General features: G+C 37.4%; 1 protein-coding gene across 1 annotated transcript in view; it reads left to right on the plus strand.

The window, feature by feature from the left end:
• Positions 1-6,690: 6,690 nt before the first annotated feature.
• PAN3 (poly(A) specific ribonuclease subunit PAN3) overlaps positions 6,691-24,198 on the plus strand; it is a 125,173-nt gene continuing 107,665 nt past the window's right edge. Inside the window, 2 exon segments of the mRNA XM_028104644.2 lie at positions 6,691-7,267; positions 23,662-23,783. Of these exon segments, the coding sequence (XP_027960445.2) occupies positions 6,838-7,267; positions 23,662-23,783 (552 nt within the window). The 5' untranslated portion in view covers positions 6,691-6,837.

A 24,198-nucleotide genomic window follows, 5' to 3' on the forward strand; every position in this document is an offset into this window, starting at 1 on the left:
GAAGATTTGCTACCATGATGATATTTTAGAAATGTGTTTAGGGTGCATAAGTAAATCTCAAAAACGTGGTATAACTTAGAAGAAGGCTTGTTTTTACCAAAGTGACTACTTGGAAGGTAATGTTCATTTAGATTATCAGATGAAGGAGAAAAAAAATCTCATTATTTCATCATACCTCACAGTTCTTCCATCCAGAAATGGGAATATTGCCGCATTTGCAAATACTACCATTAAAGCATGCATAAATAATTTTGGAAGTTACCCTCCCTCCCTATTAGTATGTAATTATGGGTTTCAAACCCCCAGACTTGCTTGAGGGCTATCTTGACAGAGTATACAACGGAATGGAATATGAATTTGGTACATTTTGATGAAGGCTAAGGAGGGAATATACTAATTCCAAGGTGGAGTAGGCAACAGTAAGAAAATCCAGAATGAGAGGACAAAAACCCTACTGAAATGGTTATAGATTAGGAGAAAGATGTTAAAACACAAGACTTCCAAGAGTCTATGCTGACTATCTTGGGGCAAGTCATAGAACCTTAGATATCTTTTTAAAGTCTCAGGCTCCCAATATTAAAATAACATTCTCATTTTAACTGTTTCACAGGATAGTTGGGAGGAGAAACGAAAACTATGCCTGACTGCTTTTGTAAGCCGCGAAATGCTTTGGAATTTGAGGCATCATTACAGTAATTGTAGACATCATCATCATAAAAGGACAGGGATGCACAAGTGAGAGTGCTAGAAGTAGTAATATTAAAGGCAGTAAGATACAAAGTTGTGAGAAGTAAAGTGCCTTCTACACAGAAACGTGGTTAAAATTATTTTGTAAATAGAAACTTTGTTTACTTAGTGGCAGAGAGATCATTCAATCCTCAAGACAGCCCCATAAAGTAGGTATCATTTCCATTTTAAAAATTAAGAAACTGAAGCTAAGAGAGGTTAAGAGACTTGCTAAAAGCCACATGGGTCTAACGTAGTAAAAACCAGGTTTCAAACCGGTTATTTTAATTCCAAATCCAGTGTACTTTTGTGTCTCATTAACATTACATTGTGTGTTCACCACACAAGTTTAAGCCTCAGAGGATATCCTATGCATTGTATTAAGTTTTAATACATTAATTACTTGAAATGCATTTTACGGTACTTTTGCAAGACGTACCATGCGGGCAGCACTGGATGGCAGAGGCAGAGGCAACACGAAAGAGGAGGAAGGAAACACAAGAGAAAGGGGTGACTGGAAGCTGAGTGAGGAGCGCCGCAAAAATCGTTATTACTGTTGAATATTACAGAGGGAGCATAAAGTGGCTGAAAAGCAGCTAATGAATTTACTAATGAATATCAGCAGTGGCCCTGGTTAAAAAAAAAATACTTTAACAAAGCAAGGGCAATAAAAAACCCCAAAAACAAAACAAAGCAAAACAAGAAAACAAAGCAAGGGCAATGTCCGATTATTCTCGATTAAGGGATGAATAGAGATGAAGAGGCTGGTTATGAAAGGATGATTCAAATAAATTGCCTGTATAGAGAAGTTAGGACAAAAGAAGGAAACCAATGGAAAGTGAGGGTTTTCTTTAAAATCAAATTTTAATTACTGAAGCAGGCATATATTCTTCTTGTAAAATCTGAAACACCACAGATAAAGCTAAAGTCCCCTTTCACCACTGCTCCTGATCCCCATCCTGTTAGCAATGTAATGTTTATCCTTCCAGTCCTTTCTGTGCACATTTATATATATATATCACTGTAGGAAAAAGTTTAGTTTAGATAAAAGGTGCTATATTCCATATTTACCTGTTTTATGATTTTTTCATTCAACAACAGCTCTTGGAGTGTAATGGCACAAATAGGTCTAGCTCTGTATTTATGAACATTTAGGTTATTTCCAATTTTACTATTATCAACAATGCCTCAAATGAACATTGTGATGCATGCCTCCTTGAGCATAAAAGGATTTTCCTAAGGGAGATACCAAGAGTGGCATTGTTGGGTCTTGGGCATGGATATTTGAAAATTTTACAAATATTGCCAAATTGCCCTCCGAAGTGGCCAGATTAGTTAGCCCTCCTACCAGGAGTGTTTCTTTCTGGTATTTTTAAAAACAAAAACATTTTTGTTTCTGATTACAAAAGGCTCACAACAGAAAGGAATGGATGCCTTAAACATTATTTTAGTGTGAGACTTTACATATTCACATACTACGAGGAGAGTCAGAGAAGATGCTGCATGGAGAACATTAGACCCCTGAGGAAATGTTCGAAGTTCAAAGTTCGGAGCATCAGTGAAAGGATCAGTCCTAGATGGAAGAAGGGGCTCCTAGTTCTTTCTTTTTATGGCCATATGAAGTAGAAAGCAAGGTAGAAGGGTTGGGATGGCCGGGGGGTGGGGGGGTGGTGGGGGGGTGGGGGGAGTTGGGTACTGAAAATGCAGACACATTTTAAAATAGGTTATACCGGGACAACGGGAAGGCAGGTGACTGGGACACTGTTTCTCAAAATGTGTTTGAGGAACACTGACTCTGCAAGATGAGTAAAAAAATAAAAAAAAGTGTTAAAAAATTATGGTAAATTCTTCTTACTAAATCCTGCTTTTGGAGAACTACAACATATCAACATATTCAAGGCTCTGAAAAAGACAAAGTTGTTTAATTCAGCCATTTCCCAAACTTTCTCAGCAATAGAACCTTTTCCTTTGTGTAAAAGCAGTTAATACACTGCTGAACCAGTCATCTGTGAAATATACTTTGGGAATCATTGGACTAGTGATAATTTGAAGAAATGGGCAACAAATGAGTGTCCAGCTTGTCTTCACAAAATTAATTTATTTGAAAACAAAATGAAACCAAAAATACACAATTTAACAAACATCCATGTACTAACTCCTTAGAATTAAAAGGTTAAGATTAAATTACATTAACTTTTTAATGCTTATTTTTCTATTATAGAAATAATATATATTCATGAAACAAATTTGGGAAGAAGAGGAAAGATGGGAAAAAACTACTCCCTCATTTTACCACCTTAGTAAAACCATTGTTGATGTTTTGAGACAGTTACTTTATCGTGATTTCTATTAGGTTTTTTATTGTTTACATCATTATAATAACACAGCATATATAATTTTGTATCATGTATTTACATTGTATTGTAAGCACTACTGTACATCATCATGGCTGCCTTTTTTAATGGCTGCATAATATTCCAAGTGGAGAGTTGACTAACCATTCTCTTTGGTTTTAGAATTTACACTGTTGGCAACTCTTTCTTTTTTGGCTTTCATATGAAATACTGCAATGATTACATGGGAGCATAAAACTCCTTATTTACAGTTATTTTCTTAGGACTTATTTGCCAAGTAGAATAATATAGTTCAAAGGTAATGTACATTTTAAAGGGTTTTGAAAAAATACTGCCTATTTGTTTTGGGGGGGGCAAGGGGAAAGGTTGCATCATCAGTAATACATTATAGTGCCTATTTGTGGGCCCCTGGGTGGCTTAGTTGGTTAAGTGTCTGCCTTTGGCTCGGGTCATGATCACGGGGTCTTGGGATAGAGTCCTGCATCGGGCTCCTTGCTCAGTGGGGAGCCTGCTTCTCCCTCTGCCTGCAGCACCCCCTGCTTGTGCTCTGACAGATAAATAAAATCTTAAAAAAAAAAAGTGCCTGTTTGCTCTGTTTCCCTCCAATTTAATTCAGATTTCAATTTGTTAGCACTGGTCCATTTTTTTCCAGCTGATGGACATTCACAAATCCTAATCTGTCATTTATTGCATTATCTATCCCCACTGGTTTTGCAACCCATTACAGATCTGCTAAACATGTTACATATTTCTCCATCTAGGCAGTGAATAACATTTTTTCATAAAATGTTAAGAACAGAGTCCAAAGGAAGATAGTAAAGACCATGTTTACATGTATCAATTTATCAATACTCTTTGGATATTGTTTAAAGAGCTTCAATGGCAGCTTCATCAACATTTTGATTATGACTAATAAAAGATACTTAGGTCACCTAACTGTAGTATCTTAGTCTACTTTTTTCCATCTTGTTCACAATGATTTAATAGAAAACTCTGACAAATGGAGTATTGAGGGATGATTTCTCTTTGGCTTTTCCCCTCATGATTCCAGGCTGTATTTTACACATTTTTGTGTATCAGAGCCTAGCACAGAGCTTGCTTGATACATAGTACACAGATTCTCAATAAGTTTATTTGAATGATATGCTTAATTTGGCATGAATTTAATGAACCTCTGTTGTCCACCATAGTTCCAAACCATTAATAAACATACATGTTCATTTAGGAATGGCAAATGTTTAATGGAAAGAGTACTTGGAAAAAAAAAGATTTTATTTATTTATTTGAGAGAGAGAGAGTGGAAGGAGCAGAGTGAGTGAGACAAGCAGACTCTGTGCTGAGGATCCTGAGGTCATGACCTGCGCTGAAATCAAGAGTTGGTTGCTTAACTGACTGAGCCACCCAGGCCCCTGCCCCCGCCTCAAAGAGCACATTTTATAATTAGAAGTCCCTGTAAGTTGGCTTTGCAACTTACAAGTTGGTAACTCTGTAAATCCAGACCTTACTCAGTTTGTTCATCTACAAAATGGTGATAACCCATCTTCCTTACTTTCCTCATAGGGTTCTTAGAAGAATTAAAGTGTTTTTCTCTAAAGGGAAATCTGATCATGTCCTTACTTGGACTTTTTAAGACCCTGTAACTTTTTATTGCCCTCAAGAAAGAGTTAAATCCTTTAACGTGCCAGAGACTTCTGTGATCACCATTCTAACAATGAAAGCTTTCTTTCGCTGCAAGGCCTTTTGCACAAGCTGTCTGCCTTGCCTGTAAAGCTATTTTCTGCACCCTTCTATGTTGATTACTACTAGCAGCAATTCTACTAATAGCAATAGCTAAAATCTACTGAATTCTTACTAGGCATGGGACACTCTACATATAGTGGTTTATATTTTATCAAGTAGATACTATTATCTGTTTTACAGATAAGGCACAGAGAAGTGAAGCAACTTACCCAGAGTAACACAGCTATTAAGCCTCAGCTTACAAATTCACATCTGTCTGAATTCAAAGCAGATGTTCTCAACTTCTACTATTATGGTATCAACTTTCTCCAGAAAGTCTAACATCTTTAACATCCTCTAATAGCCAATGTGGTAAGATTAGCACTTAAGGCACTGCTTTATAATTGCCTGTGTACTTTATGCGGGGCTCTGCAACCAGAGGGATAAACAATCCATTTGAACTCAGACAAGACTGCATCTAGTTTACTTTTGTTTCTCCAGCTCCTAGCAGTTCCTGCTACACATAATGGGCATTAATAAATATTTGCTGAATAAATAAATCTGTGAAAGTGTTTTTAAACAAGACATAAGACAATGTTATTTTTGAATTTAGTTAAGGAACATCACCAGGCTTACCAGTTTGTGATGTATGGGATCCACTTTCCCCCCTTTTTGCAGTGTAGTACACTTGCTTATATCCGTTCTTCTGTGATCTCTTTTGTTTGCCACAATTCCTTAAATACTATCGACAAATATTCCCCATTCACAACTGCGATACTGTCTTCTGAGAAAATCTTTTACAGAGGAGAAAAACTAAAATGTTAAAATTACTTTTCCCTTCATAGCAAGGGAAAACTTTTTTTTTTTTTTTAAGTACAGCGCAGCAAAACATTAGAGATCTCTAAGGGAAAAACTATCTTTTAAAAATGAACTTCAAATCAAGACTAGGCTGATTGGAGAAAAGCAACCTAGCACATTTATAAATGAAACGTTCTGGCGCTGCCTAGGCAGTGTTATCCCCAGGTGGCATCTTATTTTTCATAATATTTTACTGAAGTCTTTCAGTAATATAAATAGAGAAAACAGGTGCTGCACCGAGCAGGGGGTTTGTCCAAATCAACCTTTTCTGGCTCAGTTTTTTGATAGAAGGCCCAGAACTTAAGGTAATCAGTCCTGCAGCTCTTATCACCTTCAAGAAGAAGGAAAAAGAAGATGGTGAAAAAAGAGGGAGAGGAAGTGTGGCAAACAGATGAAACTATACTTCATACAGAGCAAGGGCTTGGCCTCCTTCCCAAGGTGCGGCCCCTCAAACTGACCGTTTACATTCTGTTAATTTTGTCTTTTCAATGAAAAAAGGACGCCTGGTTTTATAAGTAAGAGGATATACAAAAAAGGAAGGTATTCGTCTCGTGAGAACTTCACCACCCCGATCAGCTTCTGGGAAGGCCACCGCGAACAGCCCATCCAACCGCCGGCCCGCTCTCGGATGCCCCGGGGGCCGGACGCCTGGCGAGGGTTCCCCTCGCGCTCCCGCTACCCACAAGCCACCGCGCCTCGGCGCGCCTGCGCAACGGCGACGGCCCTCTCAGGAAGAGGAAAATGGAATAAACAACTCGGAGGAACCAGAGCGCGAGAGAGCGAGTGGAGGCAGAATTTAAAAATAAACCGGCCTCTTCACCCTCCCAGCCGGTTCATCGCCGCCGCTCCCCCTTCCCTAGCCCGCGCCCTCGAAGGCCCCGTCTGGGCCCGCGCGCCCACCCCGTCGTCCCGCGCGGCCCCTTTAAGAAAAGAGAACGAGAGAGTGAGTGAGAGAGAATCCCAACTCTCCCCCTCCCCTCCCTTCCCTCCTACCCCCTCCTCCCTCCCCTCTCCCCTCCCCCCCTCTCCCCGGGCGGCTCCGGCTCCCGCAGCGGGACAGACCCACCCGCCCAGGCTTTTATCCGGCACCGGCAGCGTCTTCCTTCCCTCCTCGGTCTATGGTGGCGGCGGCGGTGGCGGCTCCTCGGGCGGCAGCGGAAGACGAGGCTGCGGCGTTGCCATGAACAGTGGCGGCGGCCTCCCGCCCCCCTCGGCCGCCGCCTCCCCTTCCTCCTCCTCGCTGGCGGCGGCAGTGGCGGTGGTAGCCCCGCCGGGGGTCGGGGGTGTCCCCGGCGGGGCGGCGGCGGGAGTGAAGCTGAAGTACTGCCGCTACTACGCTAAGGATAAGACTTGCTTCTACGGGGAGGAGTGTCAGTTCCTGCATGAGGACCCGGCCGCCGGAGCTGCCCCGGCCCTCGGCCTCCATAGCAACAGCGTCCCCCTGGCTCTGGCGGGCGCGCCCGTGGCCGCCTTTCCGCCCGGAGCAGTCCCGGGCGGGGGAGCCGGGCCGCCCCCGGGGCCCAAGAAGCCGGACCTAGGGGGTCCGGGTGCAGGAGCCGCAGCCGGCGGAGGAGGCAGCAGCGGGGTACTCGATGGACCGCGGCTGGCAAGTAAGTGTGGTCCGGGCTGGGAGGGCCGCCTCGGCCTTGGGTCGGCGGCGGAGCGAAGGCCTGGGGTCGGAGGGGGCCCGGATGAGGCCCTGCAACGAGCTTTGCCCGCGGGTTCCCCCCTTCACCTCCCTAGGCGGTCTGAGAGGCCTAGGCCGGGCCTGAGCCCTCCTTCCTTCTTCCTGCTTCCCCTCCTCACAGCCCGAGGCGAGCCGGGGAGTGAGGGGAGGCTGGGTTCCCCGGTACGTGGGTGGGTGGACTGGGGTGCTGTGAGTGGGGGCGGGGAGGAAGGGGGATGGGCTGTGGCGTGCGGTGTGTGAGAAAGGGGGTGTCGTTTCCGGGGGGTGTGGAAAGGGGCTGGGTTTGCAGGCACATGTGTTTTGCGTGCCCGTGTGGAGTGGTGTCTGAGGAGTGTTGAGGTTCCCTAGTGGGTGTGTGTGGGTAGGGGGCGGGAGGTGATGGGCGGGCTTGAGGCTTCCTAGAGTAGGTTGAAAGAACGGAGAAAGTTTGTGTAAGGCTTATGAGAGAAAGATTTTCCAGGCAGGGAATGCTTTCTAAGGATTAGGAGTGAAGGGACAGCAGCTTTTATGTTGTGTTTAGGTTTAGTCGAGAGTTCAGATTAGGAATATATCAAGACTTGCATTCAGCATAGTTTTCTTGAAGCCAAGATAAGTTTGCTGGGTGTCAGTAGGGATCCTGTCTTCTACAACTTGGTATCCAGCAAACTCTTAGCATGGAGCCTTGAAAACGTGTCCTGTGCAGCGTTCACTTGTGTGCGACTGAGCACTTGAGTTCGAGTAGCTTAAAGCTGTTGGTACTTTTTACTTTTTCATTTGTCATTATCTAGTGCCTTGCAACTTTTTAGTTTTTGATGAGTGGAGTTTACAATTATTAGTGTAAATGCAATCTATTTTACAGAAGGTTGCTCTTAAGCAAGAAACAGAGCAGGTGGCGGATTTTTCTTTTTTGTTTCTCAGTATATTGACTATTTCTAAACCAAAAGGGTTACTTTCTTGGGCATTCTAAACAGTTTTTAGATCTTAAAATAATTTGATAGGCAACTTGGACGTTAATACATTTTTGCCCTCTCCCCCCCTTTTTTTTAGCAGTTATTTGCTTTATGAGGATTATTTAGTGTTTTCCCAGAGATTTGCTCTTTTAAAAAAGATTGCTGTGATGGACCTAACGTTAACGCAGATGTATTTGGCCAGATTGATATGCTCAGAAAATTAATTTGTAACTAAAAGTGTTTTGTAAAAAATGGTTACTTTATTGGTGGAAATTTATCACTTTGGAGTAGCAACTTCGTATTTTCAAGGTAAACTTTTGCTGGTCCCAGTGAGTTGTGGCTCAAAGTAATTTAATTTAAAAGTGTTTGGATAGTAGGGGTAAACTGATCGGTAATGATCGGTAGCTTTGGTAGCTTTGTTACGTAGAGAAAGGCATTTTCAAAAATGCTCGCATTTGATTTAATGTTATCTTTCTAGGATTTTCTAATACATATAGGTAGGTAGATTTGGGACATGAAAGAGAAGGCATGATATTGTAAACAGGTGAAGATGGGAGGTGGAGGAAAGATACTGGCAGTGGCTCAAAGGTGAGGATCATTCCATACCTCAGAAAAGGAAAGTAATTGTTTGGGATATAGGATCTTGAGAGAACAAGTAGTTATTGTAAAAGAAGGCATTTTAAAACTTAATAGTCATTTAACAGATTTGATTAAATAGCTGAGTTATGTATTTAGGTTCTGTAGGGCTTGCTTTAACTTGCCTGGGTGAACCCTGAGGCTCCTCTTTTCTGCTGTAGACTTCTTGGTAACTGAGTAGTATGTAGGTTGTGACTCCTTTTAGATGAGAACAAATGGCTTCCTATCAGTGAGTGGCAAGTAAAGTTGTTCAGGAATCAGGGAAGAGGATTGTGTTGGTAATTTAATGGCTGCTTTGAATTTTTACATTTAAATGTTTAATTTTTAGTTTGCTTTCTACCTTTTACTGGGTTCTTTGCTGTATCTTTGGAAATAGGCTTGATTTGTTAAGTGCATGAGGCAATTAAACTATGGAACACATTCTAAGAGGTAGTGCTATCAGGAGAAATTTAAATTTTGTTAGTTGCTGCCTTGATCATCTAGCATCACAGTTTTATTTTGCTTTTATTTTTTCTTTGCTCTTCTTTAAAGGTAAGATTGTACAGCGCTTCCTTAGCTGAGAGGTCATAAACTGATCTGCTCTGATAAGCTAGATCTGCCTGCAGGAATATTTTTTTTGGGCTACATGGAATCTTTGGTGTGTGCATGTGTGGGTTAAAAGATTTTATTGAGGTATACATACCCAGGGAAAAGTGTACAAGTCAGAAGTTTTTTGAATTTTCACAAGATGAACACACAGCTTATAATCAGTACTCAGATCAAGAAATAGGACCTAATCAGTAACCCCAGAAGTCCTGCTCTTGCCCCCTTCCAGTCAGTACCCTTTCTCAAATGTGACTTCTGATTTCTAACACTACATTCTGACACAGATTCATTTTTCATTTTTTTGGAACTTTATAGGAATGGGCTTCTTTAAACATACCTGTGAGATCCATTCCTGTGATGTAGAAACAGCTTGTATGGTCTCATTTCTGTATAGTGTTACATTGTATGAATATACCACATTTCATTTTCTTATTTTCCTGTTGGTGGGCAGTGGAATGTTTCCAATTTTTGTCTATTAAAAACACTGTTTTGAACATTCTTGAACATGGTTTTTGATGAACAAGTCAGGGTTTCTGTTGGATCACTTGGGGGTTGAATTGCTGGGTCATAATAGGGTATGCATATGTTCAGATTTAGTAGATGATTTCTCAGGTGGTTGTACTATATTTACATTCCCTTTTGGCAGTGTGTGAGTTCTAGTTCTGCATTCTCACCAATACTTGGTATTAGCGGTCTTATAATTTTAGCCATTTTGGTGGCTCAAATTTATAGTATAATTTTTTCTTGCATGTGTGTGGATTGTAGTTAGTTAACATTTAAAAATCAAAAGATGTAATATAGAAGATTTCTGACTTCCTTTGAAGGGCAGCTCTTACTTGTATTGGGATTAGGACTGTTGGGGCAAGACTCTCGGTTTTGCCTTACTCCCTGACTTAGATGTGACTTTTATGTGTCCGGCTACTTTAGGCATTTGAGTTTTTGACCCTTGCTTTACTACCTCACAAAGCAGCATTGCTTTGTTAGTGTTTCAGATCATGTTAAAACTTAAGAGGTAAATGCAAGAGAAAATTTTATCCTTATTTTGTTAGTATTGGAAAACTGAAGCATAAAGGTTTTTTCTTCTTAATATACTTAGTTGCAGTGATGTTTCAGTCTTGTGAAGGAACCATACTTTAATTTGTTGCTTACCTTTTATGTATACAGGGTATTACATTTTCTTAGTCCAGCTCTCCAGGTCTTTTGCTTACCTGGCAGTGTAGTAGTAAACGTGTTCTGGCATTCAGGATTTTTGTTTGGCAAACAACAGTTTATTTTTTGTAAAGAAGTATTTAAGTGTTTGTTTTGTTTTTAAGAGAGAGAACCGGTGGGAGCGGTGGTGGGGGATTGGGGGGTAGAGGGAGAAGAGGGCAGAGGGAGAAGTAGAGAGAATCTTAAGCAGGCTCCACACCCACCATGGAACCTGAAGTGGGGTTCCATCTCACAACTCTCAGATCATGACCTGAGCCAAAAATCAAAGAGTCGGGCACTTAACCGACTGAGCCACCCAGGTGCCTCTGAAGAAGAATTTAAGCTTTTGACATTTTGTATTTCTGATGGACTTGGGATCGTCTGAGGCTTAAATGTGTTTTGATTTGGGTTCAATTGAATTACTGCTTCTTGATATTTTAATAATGTAATTCTAATTTTCAGCTAGCTAGACTCTAATCTTCAAGGTGCTCAATTTTTAGCAGCTGAACTATATGCCAATGTTTATATTTTTTGTACATTACTTTATTTGAAATCCAGTGGATTTATTTTACCAAAAACAGACATAATTTTCAGTTCAACTAGCTTAATTAGCAGTGAAGCCTTTGATGTAAGACACATCTGTAATGGAATCTTGGCTTTCTTATTAGTTTGGGATCTTGTTTAAATTTTAAACCTCTAAGCTTCAGTTTTTCTTATTTTAAAAATGGGGGTAACAATAGCGCTTACTTCAGAGTTGCGATGGGATTGCATGTGATACTATCAGTGCATTGCTCGGCCCATAGTGAGGTTTTAGTCGTAGTTGCTGCTCTTACTCAGTATTATTAATAATAAGTCTGTAAGTTGTATATTTTCTTTCCTTCGCCAATTTTGAGAATATACTTTTAAGACTAGTGAAATACCTAGATTATTAAACTGTGGTTGTCTGTCCAAATGGAAGAGAACAGTGGATAAATTAAAGTTCATTTACTTTGGATTATATAATGTGTGTGGCAAACTGTTTAAGTCAGGATTACACTTACCTGTATCAGCTAACAGGAAAGAGAATAGTGGGAATTTGTCATAGGTTTAAACATTTTAAACATGGTATAGGTTTAAACATTTTTATTGGACAGTACACACACTGTATAACAAAGACTTTATAATTCCATTCATTTCACTCATTTTATATTGTGCTTGCAAGGGGACAAGCTTTGACTAAACTAGGTAATAGGAATACAACATTGAATGAAACGAAATTCTGCCCCAAAGGAGAGGGCAGATTGTATTGTAGAGGAGAATACAAACACATGTATAAGATAATATTAAGCCTTGATAAGTTTTATGAGGAATATTCAAAGAGGGATGTATTATCATAATTTGAGGCAAGATTCAGTTAATGAATAAAAGTGCACACTCTTTCCATAAACGTGCATTTGAAATAGCCATGTAAGAAGATAAATGGTTGCCAAAACAAAGCAAAATATCTTTATATTTTTGCCCTTTTATAGGATTTTTCACTTTTTAAGATTTTATTTATGTGTCAGAAAGAGAGGGAGAGAGAGTGAGCGAGAGAGTGCACACAAGCAGGGGGAGCCGCTGAGCAGGGAGCCCCATGCGGGACTGGAGCCCCATGCGGGACTCGATCCCGGGATCATGACCTGAGCTGAACAAAGGCAGACGCTTAACCAACTGAGGTACCCAGGCATCCCGGATTTTTTACTTTTTAAATTAACCTTCTATTTTGAGATAATTAGAGAGGCACATGCAGTTGTAAGAAATGATACACAGAGAACTTGTTGTTCCATCACTCATTTTCTTCCCACTGTAACATGTTTCCTAAGTGTAGTACAGTATCACAACCAGCATTGATTGATACAGCCCACTCATATTCATATTTCTGTAATCCGATTTGCATTCGTGTGTGCCCACACATGTGCAGTTAGTTCTGTGGAATTTCTTGCATATATGTTTGTGTACTTGCTAACACAGTCCAAGACATAGAACAGTTTTATCACCCTCTAGTTGCCCTTTTGTAACCCTCCCTTACTCCCTCCCCAAACTTGGCAACTACTAATTTGCTCTCCTTTCTGTAATTTTGTCATTTCAAGAATGTTTAAATGGATTTATGTAGCATGAAATCTTTTGGGATTAGTCCCCCCCCGCCCCCACTAAGCACAGTTCTCTCAAGATTCAGCCAAGTTGTGTGTATCAAGAGTTCATTTGTACTTATTGCTGAATTTTTCTCTGTTTTTTAACTCAGGAAATTTATTATGGGACAGCATTTTTTGGTTTGCTTTTCTATAGGCGTATCTACTTTGTGTACAAAGTTATGAACATTTACAGTAACCCAGAAATGATATTTTAAAGATTCGTGCTAGAAGCATTTATTGACAAACTTGAATACTTATTTATATATTTTAGGGTTGGTTTTCACTTATTTAATCTTTTTTTAGTTATGAAACAAATGTTTTTTGTAAAAATTTCCATTGGAGCAGTAGTGTATAAAGTCAAAGTAGACCAATCTCCTCATCTCATTATCTGGGGTTAATAGTTATTAATATACTGCTTTTGTGCTCTTAAGGGCTCTACCTCCAAATACAATTACATTGAGGGTTAGGGCTTCAGTATATGAATTTTGAGAGAAAACAGTTCAGTCCATAATTTGTGTGTGCATGCACACACACAAGTTTTGTAGCAGTATTTCTCATGTTTTTTTCCATATTAACTTTATATCCTATTTATAAAATAGTTTAGTCCAAGACTATATAAGTGGAATATGATAAAATACTTGTTTTATGTACTGTTTCCATATAGCTGTTAGAAAGCCAATATATACAAGTACAAAGATTTTGATTTTAGTGCTCTTACAAAATCAACTTTGTGATCTTAAATTAGTCATTTAGTCCATGTGGAAATAATGTTTCTTTATCTGTAAAATGGGAGAATGGGGTATGGAGTGCGTGATGTCCAAAATGCTTTTAGCTCTAAAATGCTCTGTGTTCTAAATGTTCATGTTCTAGAAAACAAATTACTTCATGTTTGATCTTTAGATCCTCTTCCTCTCCCAACAACTCTTAAAAAACACTGACTGCTCAGCAGTTTAACATCCAGTACACGGAAGAGCATGTTGATCTCACTAATCTTGGCTGAGTTAATTGACATGTAGATAACAATCCTCTTCCATAGAAAAGCTCTCCCCTTTTTTGATGTCTGTTTTGTTATCTATTTTTTTCTTTAAAAATAAAGTTATTGTTCCTATTTTTTTCTTTTTAAAGTAAACTCCATACCCAATGTGGGGCTTGAACTCAACCACCCTGGTATCAAGAGTCTCATGCTCCACTGGCTAAGCCAACCAGGTGCCCCTGTTCCTATTTTTCTCAAGCTAGTTTTTAATTACATTTTTTATTATAAAAATTCCAGTTTAAAAAAATAGGAAACGATGTCTTGTTTTGGGAACTAAAAATGTAATACATGCACAGTTTAAAAATTTAACACAAAAGGGTGTACCCAGTGAAAAATAGTCTCCCTCCTTTAGTTCCCTGATTCCTTTCCAAAAGATAGTCACTCTTTCTAATTTATTATGTATGCATTCGGAAATATTCTTTGCCTATACAATCATTTATATGTTTCTAGCACCTACTGACACATATACACGTATGCACACACACAGAAGCACTTTGAATTTTCTCATTGAATTGCGTATCTTGTGGTTTGTTCGACATTCACACACAGAAATCTACCTTGTTCTTTTTAAAGGCTGCATAATATTCTGCTGTATGTTGTATTATTCTTTCTAATGGATATTTAGGTTATTTGTAGTCTTTTATTACAAATAATGGCAGTAAGCTGTTGTATCTTAATGCATTATGTACATTTATACATAAATTCACACAAAATATGATATGCACATATGTTAAGCATACAGAATCTTCTTCAGTAATTTGGTTCAAATTTGGTACCTTAAAAAAAAGTATGCAGACAGCTGCCATATGATCTCACTTATATGTGGAATCTAAAAAATCCTTGAACTCAGAGATACAGGGAACTGATTGGTAGTTGCCGGAGGTGGGGAGTGGAGGGGGGTGAGAAATGGATGAAGATGGTCAAAAGGTACAAACTTCTAGTTACAAGGTAAGTAATTCTTGAGTATGTAATGTATAGCAAGGTGGCTGTAGTTAACAATATTGTATTGTGTGTACTTGGAAGTTGCTAAGAGAGTAGATCTTGAAAGTTCTCAGCATAAGGAAAAAATGGTAACTGTGTAGTGATTGATGTTAGATAAACAATGCAGTAATCATTTTGCAGTATATGCATAAATCTAATCATTATGTTGTACACCTAAAATGAATATAACATTCCATGCCAATTATAGCTTGATAAAAAAAAAAATCTGTATTTTATACATTATTAGCTGAAATAAGATATTTGAAATAATCATCCATATCAAATCTGCCCAGGCAAGATTTTTTTCCCAGTGGCTCACATATCTAGAGATAGTTGTGTAAATCACATCTTTTACAACTTAATAGATTAGTATTTGTTAATACTTGTTTGGCAATTTCATTTGTATATTTAATAAAAGACTAGTGTTATTATTTAATAGTCTTTCGTTTATCTGCATTTTTGATATGGTTACCTTAGGGTGTTTTCATAAAAGGTAGAGCATGACAGAGCTGGAAAAACGGGAAAAGACTTTAAAAATTATTAGATATAACTTTCTTATTTTGCTTATCTGTTCCTAAGCTTATTCTGTCGTTTAATATTGCTGTTCCTGAAACTGACTGTATACTTGATTGAAAGGATGAGATCAGAGGTGAAGAAAAACAAAATGGAATCAGGCCTCTTAAATTCCTTAAGTGACCTTTTATGGCTCATAGACTTTATAGCAATATCAGCTATCTCTGAGGAAGAGTCTTGACAATGATGGGACAGGGTATTTTCTCCCTACTCCCAAGGCTTGGAAAAATGATAAAGGCAATTTTTAAAATAGAAATTTTAGCTGAGTCCTCTGGTATAGATTATAAAAAGATTTAATGTAAACAAATAATGTATTCGAAAAACTTAGATTTTGGCAAACTTTCAACTTAGTATAATTAGGTCTAAAAGTGGAGATTCATTAATTTTATTTAATTATTTGATTAACACACATTTACTGAGCACTTGCTCTGTGTCAGCTACTGTTTAGATTCTTGGGATACGTTAATAACCAATAAATGAAACATTCCTTCCTTTGTGAACCTTCCATTTTAATGGGTAGTGTGGGCAGTATTTGTAAACATAACCCCCAAGATTTTATAGTATATTAAAAGATGATAATTGCTATTAAAAAAAAAGCCAACTCTGCTCTAACTTCTCAATAAACTATGGGTTTGGATGATCTTACACTGATATTTTGCACAAGGAGTAAGCTAGTTTAAGAAACACAATTTCTATTATTAAATTCCGATTTACTCTACTGAGAAAGCAAGAACAATGGAAAACTTCTCAAAACATTTATTTATTGGCAGATTTTGATTGCATAGAAAAAGCAATTATCTTGGCACAGATATAAACTGGAACTGTCTTGTTGGAAGACATTTTTCAGTTAGTAATCAAAGGGGCAGTACTAAATATTAAATAGCTTCACCTGAGAATCCAGTTTATTTAGTTGTTTATTGTCAAGTTTGTAGCCAGTGTACCTTGGGAGAGCTGTAGTATTGTAGTGCTCTTCAGATCCAGTGTTTACTACAGTCTTACTGTATTGCATTTCCTCTCTGATTCTGGAAACTAAGTAATAATGTATATCTTAAATTTTCAGTCCAAAACAGTGTACTATGTATATTCCAGTGTGAAACACTAGGATCTCAGCTGAGCTCTTGTTAAGCCACTTTGATCTATATAAAATTGCTGTTTCAGGATTTTTTTTTTTTTGGTCTTCCCATAGGCCTTGCTGTGTCTTACCTTGGTGCAAAGGTGTGATAACTTTCATAAGGGCCAGTTTGCCAGGTAGAACTTACAGTTTTTAAAACAACGTCAATGTCAACTTGCCTCTGGAGGTATATTTTATGCAGATGACTACTTAGTAAATATGACATAGTATATGTATACTCTGCAGTCTTCCCGTGGAGCAGGGAGCCCAATGTGGGGCTGGATCCCAGGACCCTGGGATCATGACCTGAGCTGAAGGCAGACGTTTAACGACTGAGCTGCCCAGGCGCCCCTCTTTTATCAACTTTTAAAGATACTTATTTTTTAAAAAGGGCTTAACTGTAAATAAGTGTGTATACAAATGTGCTACTAGATTAGACTACCAAAAAAATAGAAGTAGTCCCAAATCTCAGTTAACAGATAATTTAGATGGGTAGATGGTACAGAAACATGTAAGAATTTGAAGGTTTAAATAGTTGAAGACAGCAGTAAAAGATAGGTCAAAGGAAATGTATATATATTTTTAGTCAAATGAATGGTATGGTAAGAGGTAGAGGTTTTAACAGCTTGAAATAATTGGGCAATGCATTCTAGAGACAGGTGAAGAGGAAAAAAATGTTTATGATTACCTATGAGACAGGATGCTGGGCACTTTGCATAGGTTGCTTCACTTGAGTCCCTGCCACAACCCTGTGAGAGATGGTATTGCCTTCTTTTTCAGATGAAGAAATGAAACTTAGAGGATTGTTTGCTCAAGGTCCTACGACTAGTGAGTGGCAAAAGTAGGATTGGAACTCAGTGTCTCTACTTTCAAGTATTTTTTCCTTTTCCACCATATATCTGGGTCTTGAAGAACATAGAGCTGGGGTGTGTGTGTGTGTGTATGTAGGTATAGGAATTGATGGTACTTCATATTGTAAAGTGTAGACTTTCAAAATATAGTGAGTATATCATTTTGACTGGAGGAGGGAGTTCAGTAATGTTATGATTATTGTAAAGATCTTTTTATAGTAGATGTGTATGTGTATATCTATCTGTTTTTTTAATCTTTGATTACACAATCTTTGGTCTTTTGAAAATATCTGTGTATTCATTTTTCCCCCGATGGATACCCAGTTGTTTTAAGTCTATTTATTGAATAATTCCTTTTTTTCTCCACTGATTTTATAAAATAGCTTTATTGAAATATAGTTTACATGCTATAATCACCCTTTGTGTGTACAGTTCAGTTTTAGTAGATTATATTACAGGGTTGTGCAACCATCAGGATTCTTACAAGATACTGTTTTATTGTTTTTTCATAATTTTTCACTGAAGTTTGCAGAATAGATGGTACAAGTAATGGTATAATCTACATTTTATAAGCATTTTGCCCAAAACTTTGTGGCTAGTAAGTGGCAAAACTGAGACTCAAACGTAGTACCTTTGGGAAATGATATATTGAGAACAGATCATTGAGGGCTTTTTAATGTCACACTGAGAAGTTTGGATTTTATCACATAGGGTAAGCATTGCCAGCATCTTGTCTATGATGCCCACCAATCAGTATTTTCAGGGGTCACTTTTTGTAGTGTGTTCTATGGAATTCTAGACCCTCAAGCTGCTCCATGTAGAAAGGTTCCTTAGGTACATCTGGGAAGTACTCTATCTCCTTTTTGAGTTGTCACAGTTCACATTGTAGACACAGGCTCTGAGAAATTGTGTAGTGAAGAAATTGGGTTTACTTTCGCTTTTTCCAGCCTTTTCCAAATTTACTTGACTTCTGAATTCCCTTTAGGTAACATTGGTTTATTCTTATGTTTTTGGAAAGGTAAACCCGTTTCATCAAGAGGGGACAAGATTGAAGAAGAAGAACATTTATTTAGTTAAGTTGTGAGGATGGGTTTTTGTTTTTTTAAAGTGGGTTATCATCATACACATTTATATGGTAACTGCTGACAGATGTAGAAGTTCTGATTCTTTACGTATTGTAAGATCCTTTGGTTCAAAGTTTGAATGCCTCATTATCATTTTAAAAGTGCAGGCTTGAAATTTCGTCTTTTGATTCTAATTCCCTCTCTTAAAAACTGGAAGGCAGTTTCATGCAATCGAGAGATTGCCATTACATTCCAGTTCTGTCACTTTACTAGCTTTGGGACGTAGGGCAAGCTTTCTCATCTCCCTAAATCATTTATTTAGTTTGCTTAACTGCACAATAAAAGTAATATCAACCTTGCCACAGTTGTCATGCAGACTGAGGTTCGTATCTACACAGTGATGAATTGCTTATTATTCTGTACAGATTCAAGTTATAATAATAGAGATGATAATAGAGCTTTCATAGAAATAGTAAGCTTTACTTAAAGTGGATTGCAAAAATAAGAGGTTGAAGTAGTGAAAAGTTCTTAATTATCTAGTCTCGGTAATTAAATTCTCTAACGTGTCTTATGCTTATGTAATTTAAACTTTGAAAGTACTGTACACACCTTTTCTCTTTGTGCATCACATAAGGTAGGTAGGATATGTGTCTATTCTTAGTAACTAAAAAAAAATTAGTATCTTCATGATCTATACAGAATAGAATAATGTATCATAGGTCAGTGATTTTCCTAACTACTCTTGGAAGTATCAAATCCCATTCTCTTCTTTCCAAAATAGGAAAAGTTAAGTGTAAGTATATATGTGGAATTTTTTTTCTCAGCTTTATTGAGATATTGACATAACATCTGTAAGTTTAAGGTGTACAACGTGATGATGTGATACAAGTATATACTGCAAAATGATTACCACAGGGGATAGTCAACACCTCCATCCCTTCACATAATTACATTTTTTTTGTGTGGTGATAACTTTTAAACTACTAACAATTTTGAAGTATATAATACAGTTTTGTTAATTATAGTCACCATGATGTACATTAGATCCCCAGAACTTACTCATCTTAGAGCTGGAAGTTTGATCAACATCTCCCCATTTCTCCCACTTCCCAGTCCCTGGCAACCACTGTTCTGTTCTATTTCTTTGAGTTTGGCTCTTTTATTTTCCACATATAAGTGAGAACATACACTGTTTGTCTTTCTCTGACTTACTTCATTTAGCATAATGCCCCCAAGTTCCATCCATGATGTCAAAAATGTCGGGATTTCCTTCTTTTTTATGGCTTAGTCGTAGTTCATTGTGTGTGTGTATGTGTGTGTGTATGAATACATAAACAGATACATATATGTATATACCACATTTTATACATATATATTATCTATATACCTATATAGATATCACATTTTCATTAACCATTCATCTGTCAATGGACACATAGGTTGTTTCCATGTCTTGGAGTAATGGCTGCAGTGAACATGGGGGTGCAGAAATTTCAAGATCGTGATTCCATTTCCTTTGTGTGTGTGTGTGTGTGTGTGTGTGTGTATAAAGTAGTAATCCTGTCTTATCTACAGGGGATACAGTAGGCCTCTTATCTGCAGGGGATACAGTCCAGTACCCCCAGTGGATGTTTGAAATTACAGATAGTATGAATCCTATATATACTATGTTTTTTCGCATATATACATACATACCTATACTAAAGTTTAATTTATAAATTAGGCACAGTAAGAGATTGAGAACAATAATAAAGTACACCGGTTATATCAATATATTGTGATAAAAGTTATGTGAATGTGGTTTCTTTCTCTTTCAGAATATCTTATTGTACTGTTACTTACCCTTCTTGTGATGATGTGAGTTGATAAAATGCCTACATGATCAAATGAAGTAGGGTGAATGATGTAGGCATTGTGACATGGTGTTAGGTTACCACTGGCCTTATGATGATATGTCAGGAGGATCATCTGCTTCCATGTGGTTGACTGAGGTTAACCATGGGTAACTATGGAAAGTGAAACCTTGGAGAAGGTGGGGGGAGGGGGAACTACTTTACCCAGAAGTAAGATTGCTGAATCATATGTTCTGTTTTTAATTTTTGAGGGACCTCCATACTGTTTTCAATAGTTGCTGCCCCAAGTTTACATTCCCACTGACAGTGGTCAAGGATTCTCTTTTCTCCATGGCTTCGCCAAAACTTGTTACCTCTATCTTTTGATAATAGCCATTCTAACAGGTGTAAGGGGATATTTCACTATGGTTTTAATTTGTATTTTCTTGATGATTTGTGATATCAGGCATCTTTTCATGTGCCTGGTGGTCATTTGTATGTCTTCTTTGGAAAAATGTTCAAGTCCTTTGCTTATTTTTTAATTGGATATTTTTGGAGGGCTATTGAAATTCTAGGAGTTCCTTATACATTTTGGATATTAACCCCTTATGAGAGAGATGGTTTGCAAATATTTTCTGTTGTTTCATAGATTGCCTTTTTATTGTGCTGATTGTTTCTTTTGCTCTGTAGATACTTTTTCATTTGATATAGTCTACATGTTTATTTTTGCTTTTGTTGCTTGTGCTTTTGGTGTCTCATTAAAAAAATTCTTACCAAGACCAATGTCAAGTAGATCTTCCCTATGTTTTCTTCCAGTTGTTTACAGTTTGGGTCTTTATGTGGAATGTTTAATTTTTTAACCCTAATTACTGGCCATGTTTAACCCTCTCCCTTCCTCCCTCTTTTTTTTTTTTTGTTAAGCCTAGTCAGTTTTTTCTTTGTTAGGGAGCATAAGGTTTCTTCCATCAAAGTTGTGTATTCTAAAAGAATGTAAGCCAATTTTGATATAGTGAGAATCAATCACTACCAGAAACTTGGTAATAAATTAGGGCAAACTATATTTCTAAATGATAAAGTATTATAAAGGATGGGATGTTTATAAGATTGTTTTATTGTCCTCTGACAGTTTAATATGCATTTGTTTTGCAAGTATTTTGTTATGCTTAGGTACTTATTTTTAGTCCAGTGGATCTTGCTTAAAATCTACTAAGGTAAGACATTGACCATAGATACTTAAATTCGGGCAAGTTCAATAATAGTTTTATTGTATTAGCTTCTATAACATAGGAAGAAAAGAAAATTGGATTTAAAATTTAAAAAAATAGAAATAAAAATGCTATATTAAAAATAATTTGACTCTGGAATTGTACTCTTATTTTTGAAAGCCATTTTATTTTCTTAGGAAGAGGTAAATAGTAGATGCTATAAGGGTTTTGGTGGAATATAGGAACTTCTCCCCTTACGGATTTCTCTGTCATCATCATCGTTATGAAAATAACTACATTATAGAAAAGTAATACGAGAAAAGACTAATCTCTCCCATTCAATCAACCAAATAACACAAGATTAAAATTTTGTTGTGTGTGTGTATATATATGTATATATATATTCAGTCTTATAATATGTGTGTGTGTATATATGTAAGCACACTAATTATCATACTATAAATAAAAATGCATTCCCTTTTCACTTCACAGTGAAATGATACATACCATTATTTATTAACCTTATTTTCTAAAATGGAAAATTTTAAACTTTGATAAAAGTAGAGAGGAGAATATAATAATCCCCTATCACTCAGCTTTAACAAGGACCAGCATTTTGCCAGTTTTATTTTGTCTCTCTTCCCAGTTTTTGATTTGCTAGAGTATTAATAAATCCCAGACATTAATTATTATGATTTTTAAATAATTTCGTAGTATTCTTTGAAAATATATGTTAGAATTTACTTAATTTTTTGTTGTTGGGCATTTCACATTGTGTCTAATTATTAAAATACTTTTAATACTTGTATATAAATTGACAAAGTGAACAATTTCACATATAAATCTAGATGTTTCTGATTATATTCTTCAGCCACATCTGAAATTGTAAACACTAATTTAAAAGATATGAACCATTAAAAATAATCTTTTTGTAATTATAAAAGGAATACATTTTAATTGTGGACATTTTGTGAAATAAATCTTAAAAATAGAGACTAAAAATTACCTCAGATTGCTTTCCAAGGGATCCCTTTGTATTAGTCTGGGCCACTGTAATAAAATTCCACAGAGTGGATGTTTTATAAACAACAGAAATGTGTTTCTCACTATTCTAGAGGCTGGGAAGTCCAGGATCATAGCACTGGTAGATTTTGTGTGGTGGTTGGTGAGAACCTACTTCCTGGTTCGTAAATGGGTACCTTGTGTTTTCACATGGTTGTAGGGGCTGGGGATCTCTGTAGGTGTCTTTTATAGTATTAATCTTATTCCTGAGGGCTCCACTCCCATGACCTAAGCACCTCTCAAAGGCCCTGCCTCCTTTACCATTATTTTTGGGGGTTAGGATTTCAACATAGGAATTTTGTGGTTTTACAGAAATTCAGATCATAGCACCCTATATTCAGCTATCAGCATTTTGTTTAGTTTTCTTCTTAGTTGGGGGTTGGAGTGGTTTCAGTGGTTCTCAGAGGCTATGCCTAGAAGAGGACAATCTATTTGGAGCTTAGCTGATTTGTAAAGCATACAACTTTGTTCTTAACTGGCAGCTTGGAAAATAGCATTCCAAGTAGTTACAGTAGTTACATCTACAACAGATTGTCCATTACTTTGTTGATATATCATGGATTGTCCTACTAGTTATAATCATTCTGTATTCACCTATCCCAAAATCAACAGCTTATCTGTATTCCTGAACTCTATCTCATTGCTACATATGCAGAATAGTTTTTACTGAATTATGAGTTAATGTGAGACTGCTGGTCTGTTTCATAAGATAGGTTAAGAGAATCAGTACTGAGAAACTTACATCTGTTTCTTATATGAAGATTCACAGGAGAAATTGCAGTGTTTTATATTCTGTCTTCTTGCAAAGATAAAGAAAATGATGAGAAAAAGAAATGGCAAGTGTGGTTTGTTTCTTCATGTTATGCTTGGTGGTGCTTACGTGACTAATATAAAATAAATTACTTTGTGGGAAAGAAATCAGTCAACTTGAGCATTGATGAACAGATTTTTAGAGCTGAGCCAATTTTATTTGGTCCTGCCTTTTGTTATGAACAGATAAATAAAAATAAGTGTGACAGAGATTTGAGACTTTAAAATTTATTTAGGGATACAGAAACTACATCAATATTTTGTGCTTTTAAATAATTAAAATATTTGAATTTTCCTTATCTTTCAGTTCCTGGAATAGATGGAGGTGCTTTAACTGATACGAGTCTCACAGATTCTTATTTCAGCACCAGCTTTATTGGAGTCAATGGATTTGGAAGCTCAGTGGAAACAAAGTATCCCTTGATGCAGGTATCCTTAGTATGAATTTATATGACGCTAAACAGTGAAGTTCATTCCAGTGGTGGGGGATGTCTAGAGTCTTCATTTATTCCTAAATGTGTTGAGTAGGAGGTAAGGTTTTAGGAAGTGATAAGGTTAGGTGGGATAGGGTTGGATTCAAGGTGAGCTTTCAAGGGTGAAGATGGGGTGGGATGACTTTGGAGTGTGTAGAGGATAGATGGAAAGAGACTATAATTTCACTCCTCTGTGTGTTTTGTGGGTATGGAGTGAAGGCCTTTCAGGATGAGAGACTAGAGACTATGGAGAATAAGAAAGCATGGAACATGTTTAGAGAACAGAGAATAGCCTGATTTTATAGAAATCTATAAGGTGTATGAATAGTAATACACATTAGGAGAGGATGTTAGAAAGCATTTGTTGACTT

The sequence above is a fragment of the Eumetopias jubatus genome, unplaced genomic scaffold, assembly GCF_037043125.1.
Source record: "Eumetopias jubatus isolate StellerSeaLion01/CBP00866 unplaced genomic scaffold, mEumJub1_p1.0 scaffold_3, whole genome shotgun sequence".
NCBI lineage: Eukaryota > Metazoa > Chordata > Mammalia > Carnivora > Otariidae > Eumetopias > Eumetopias jubatus.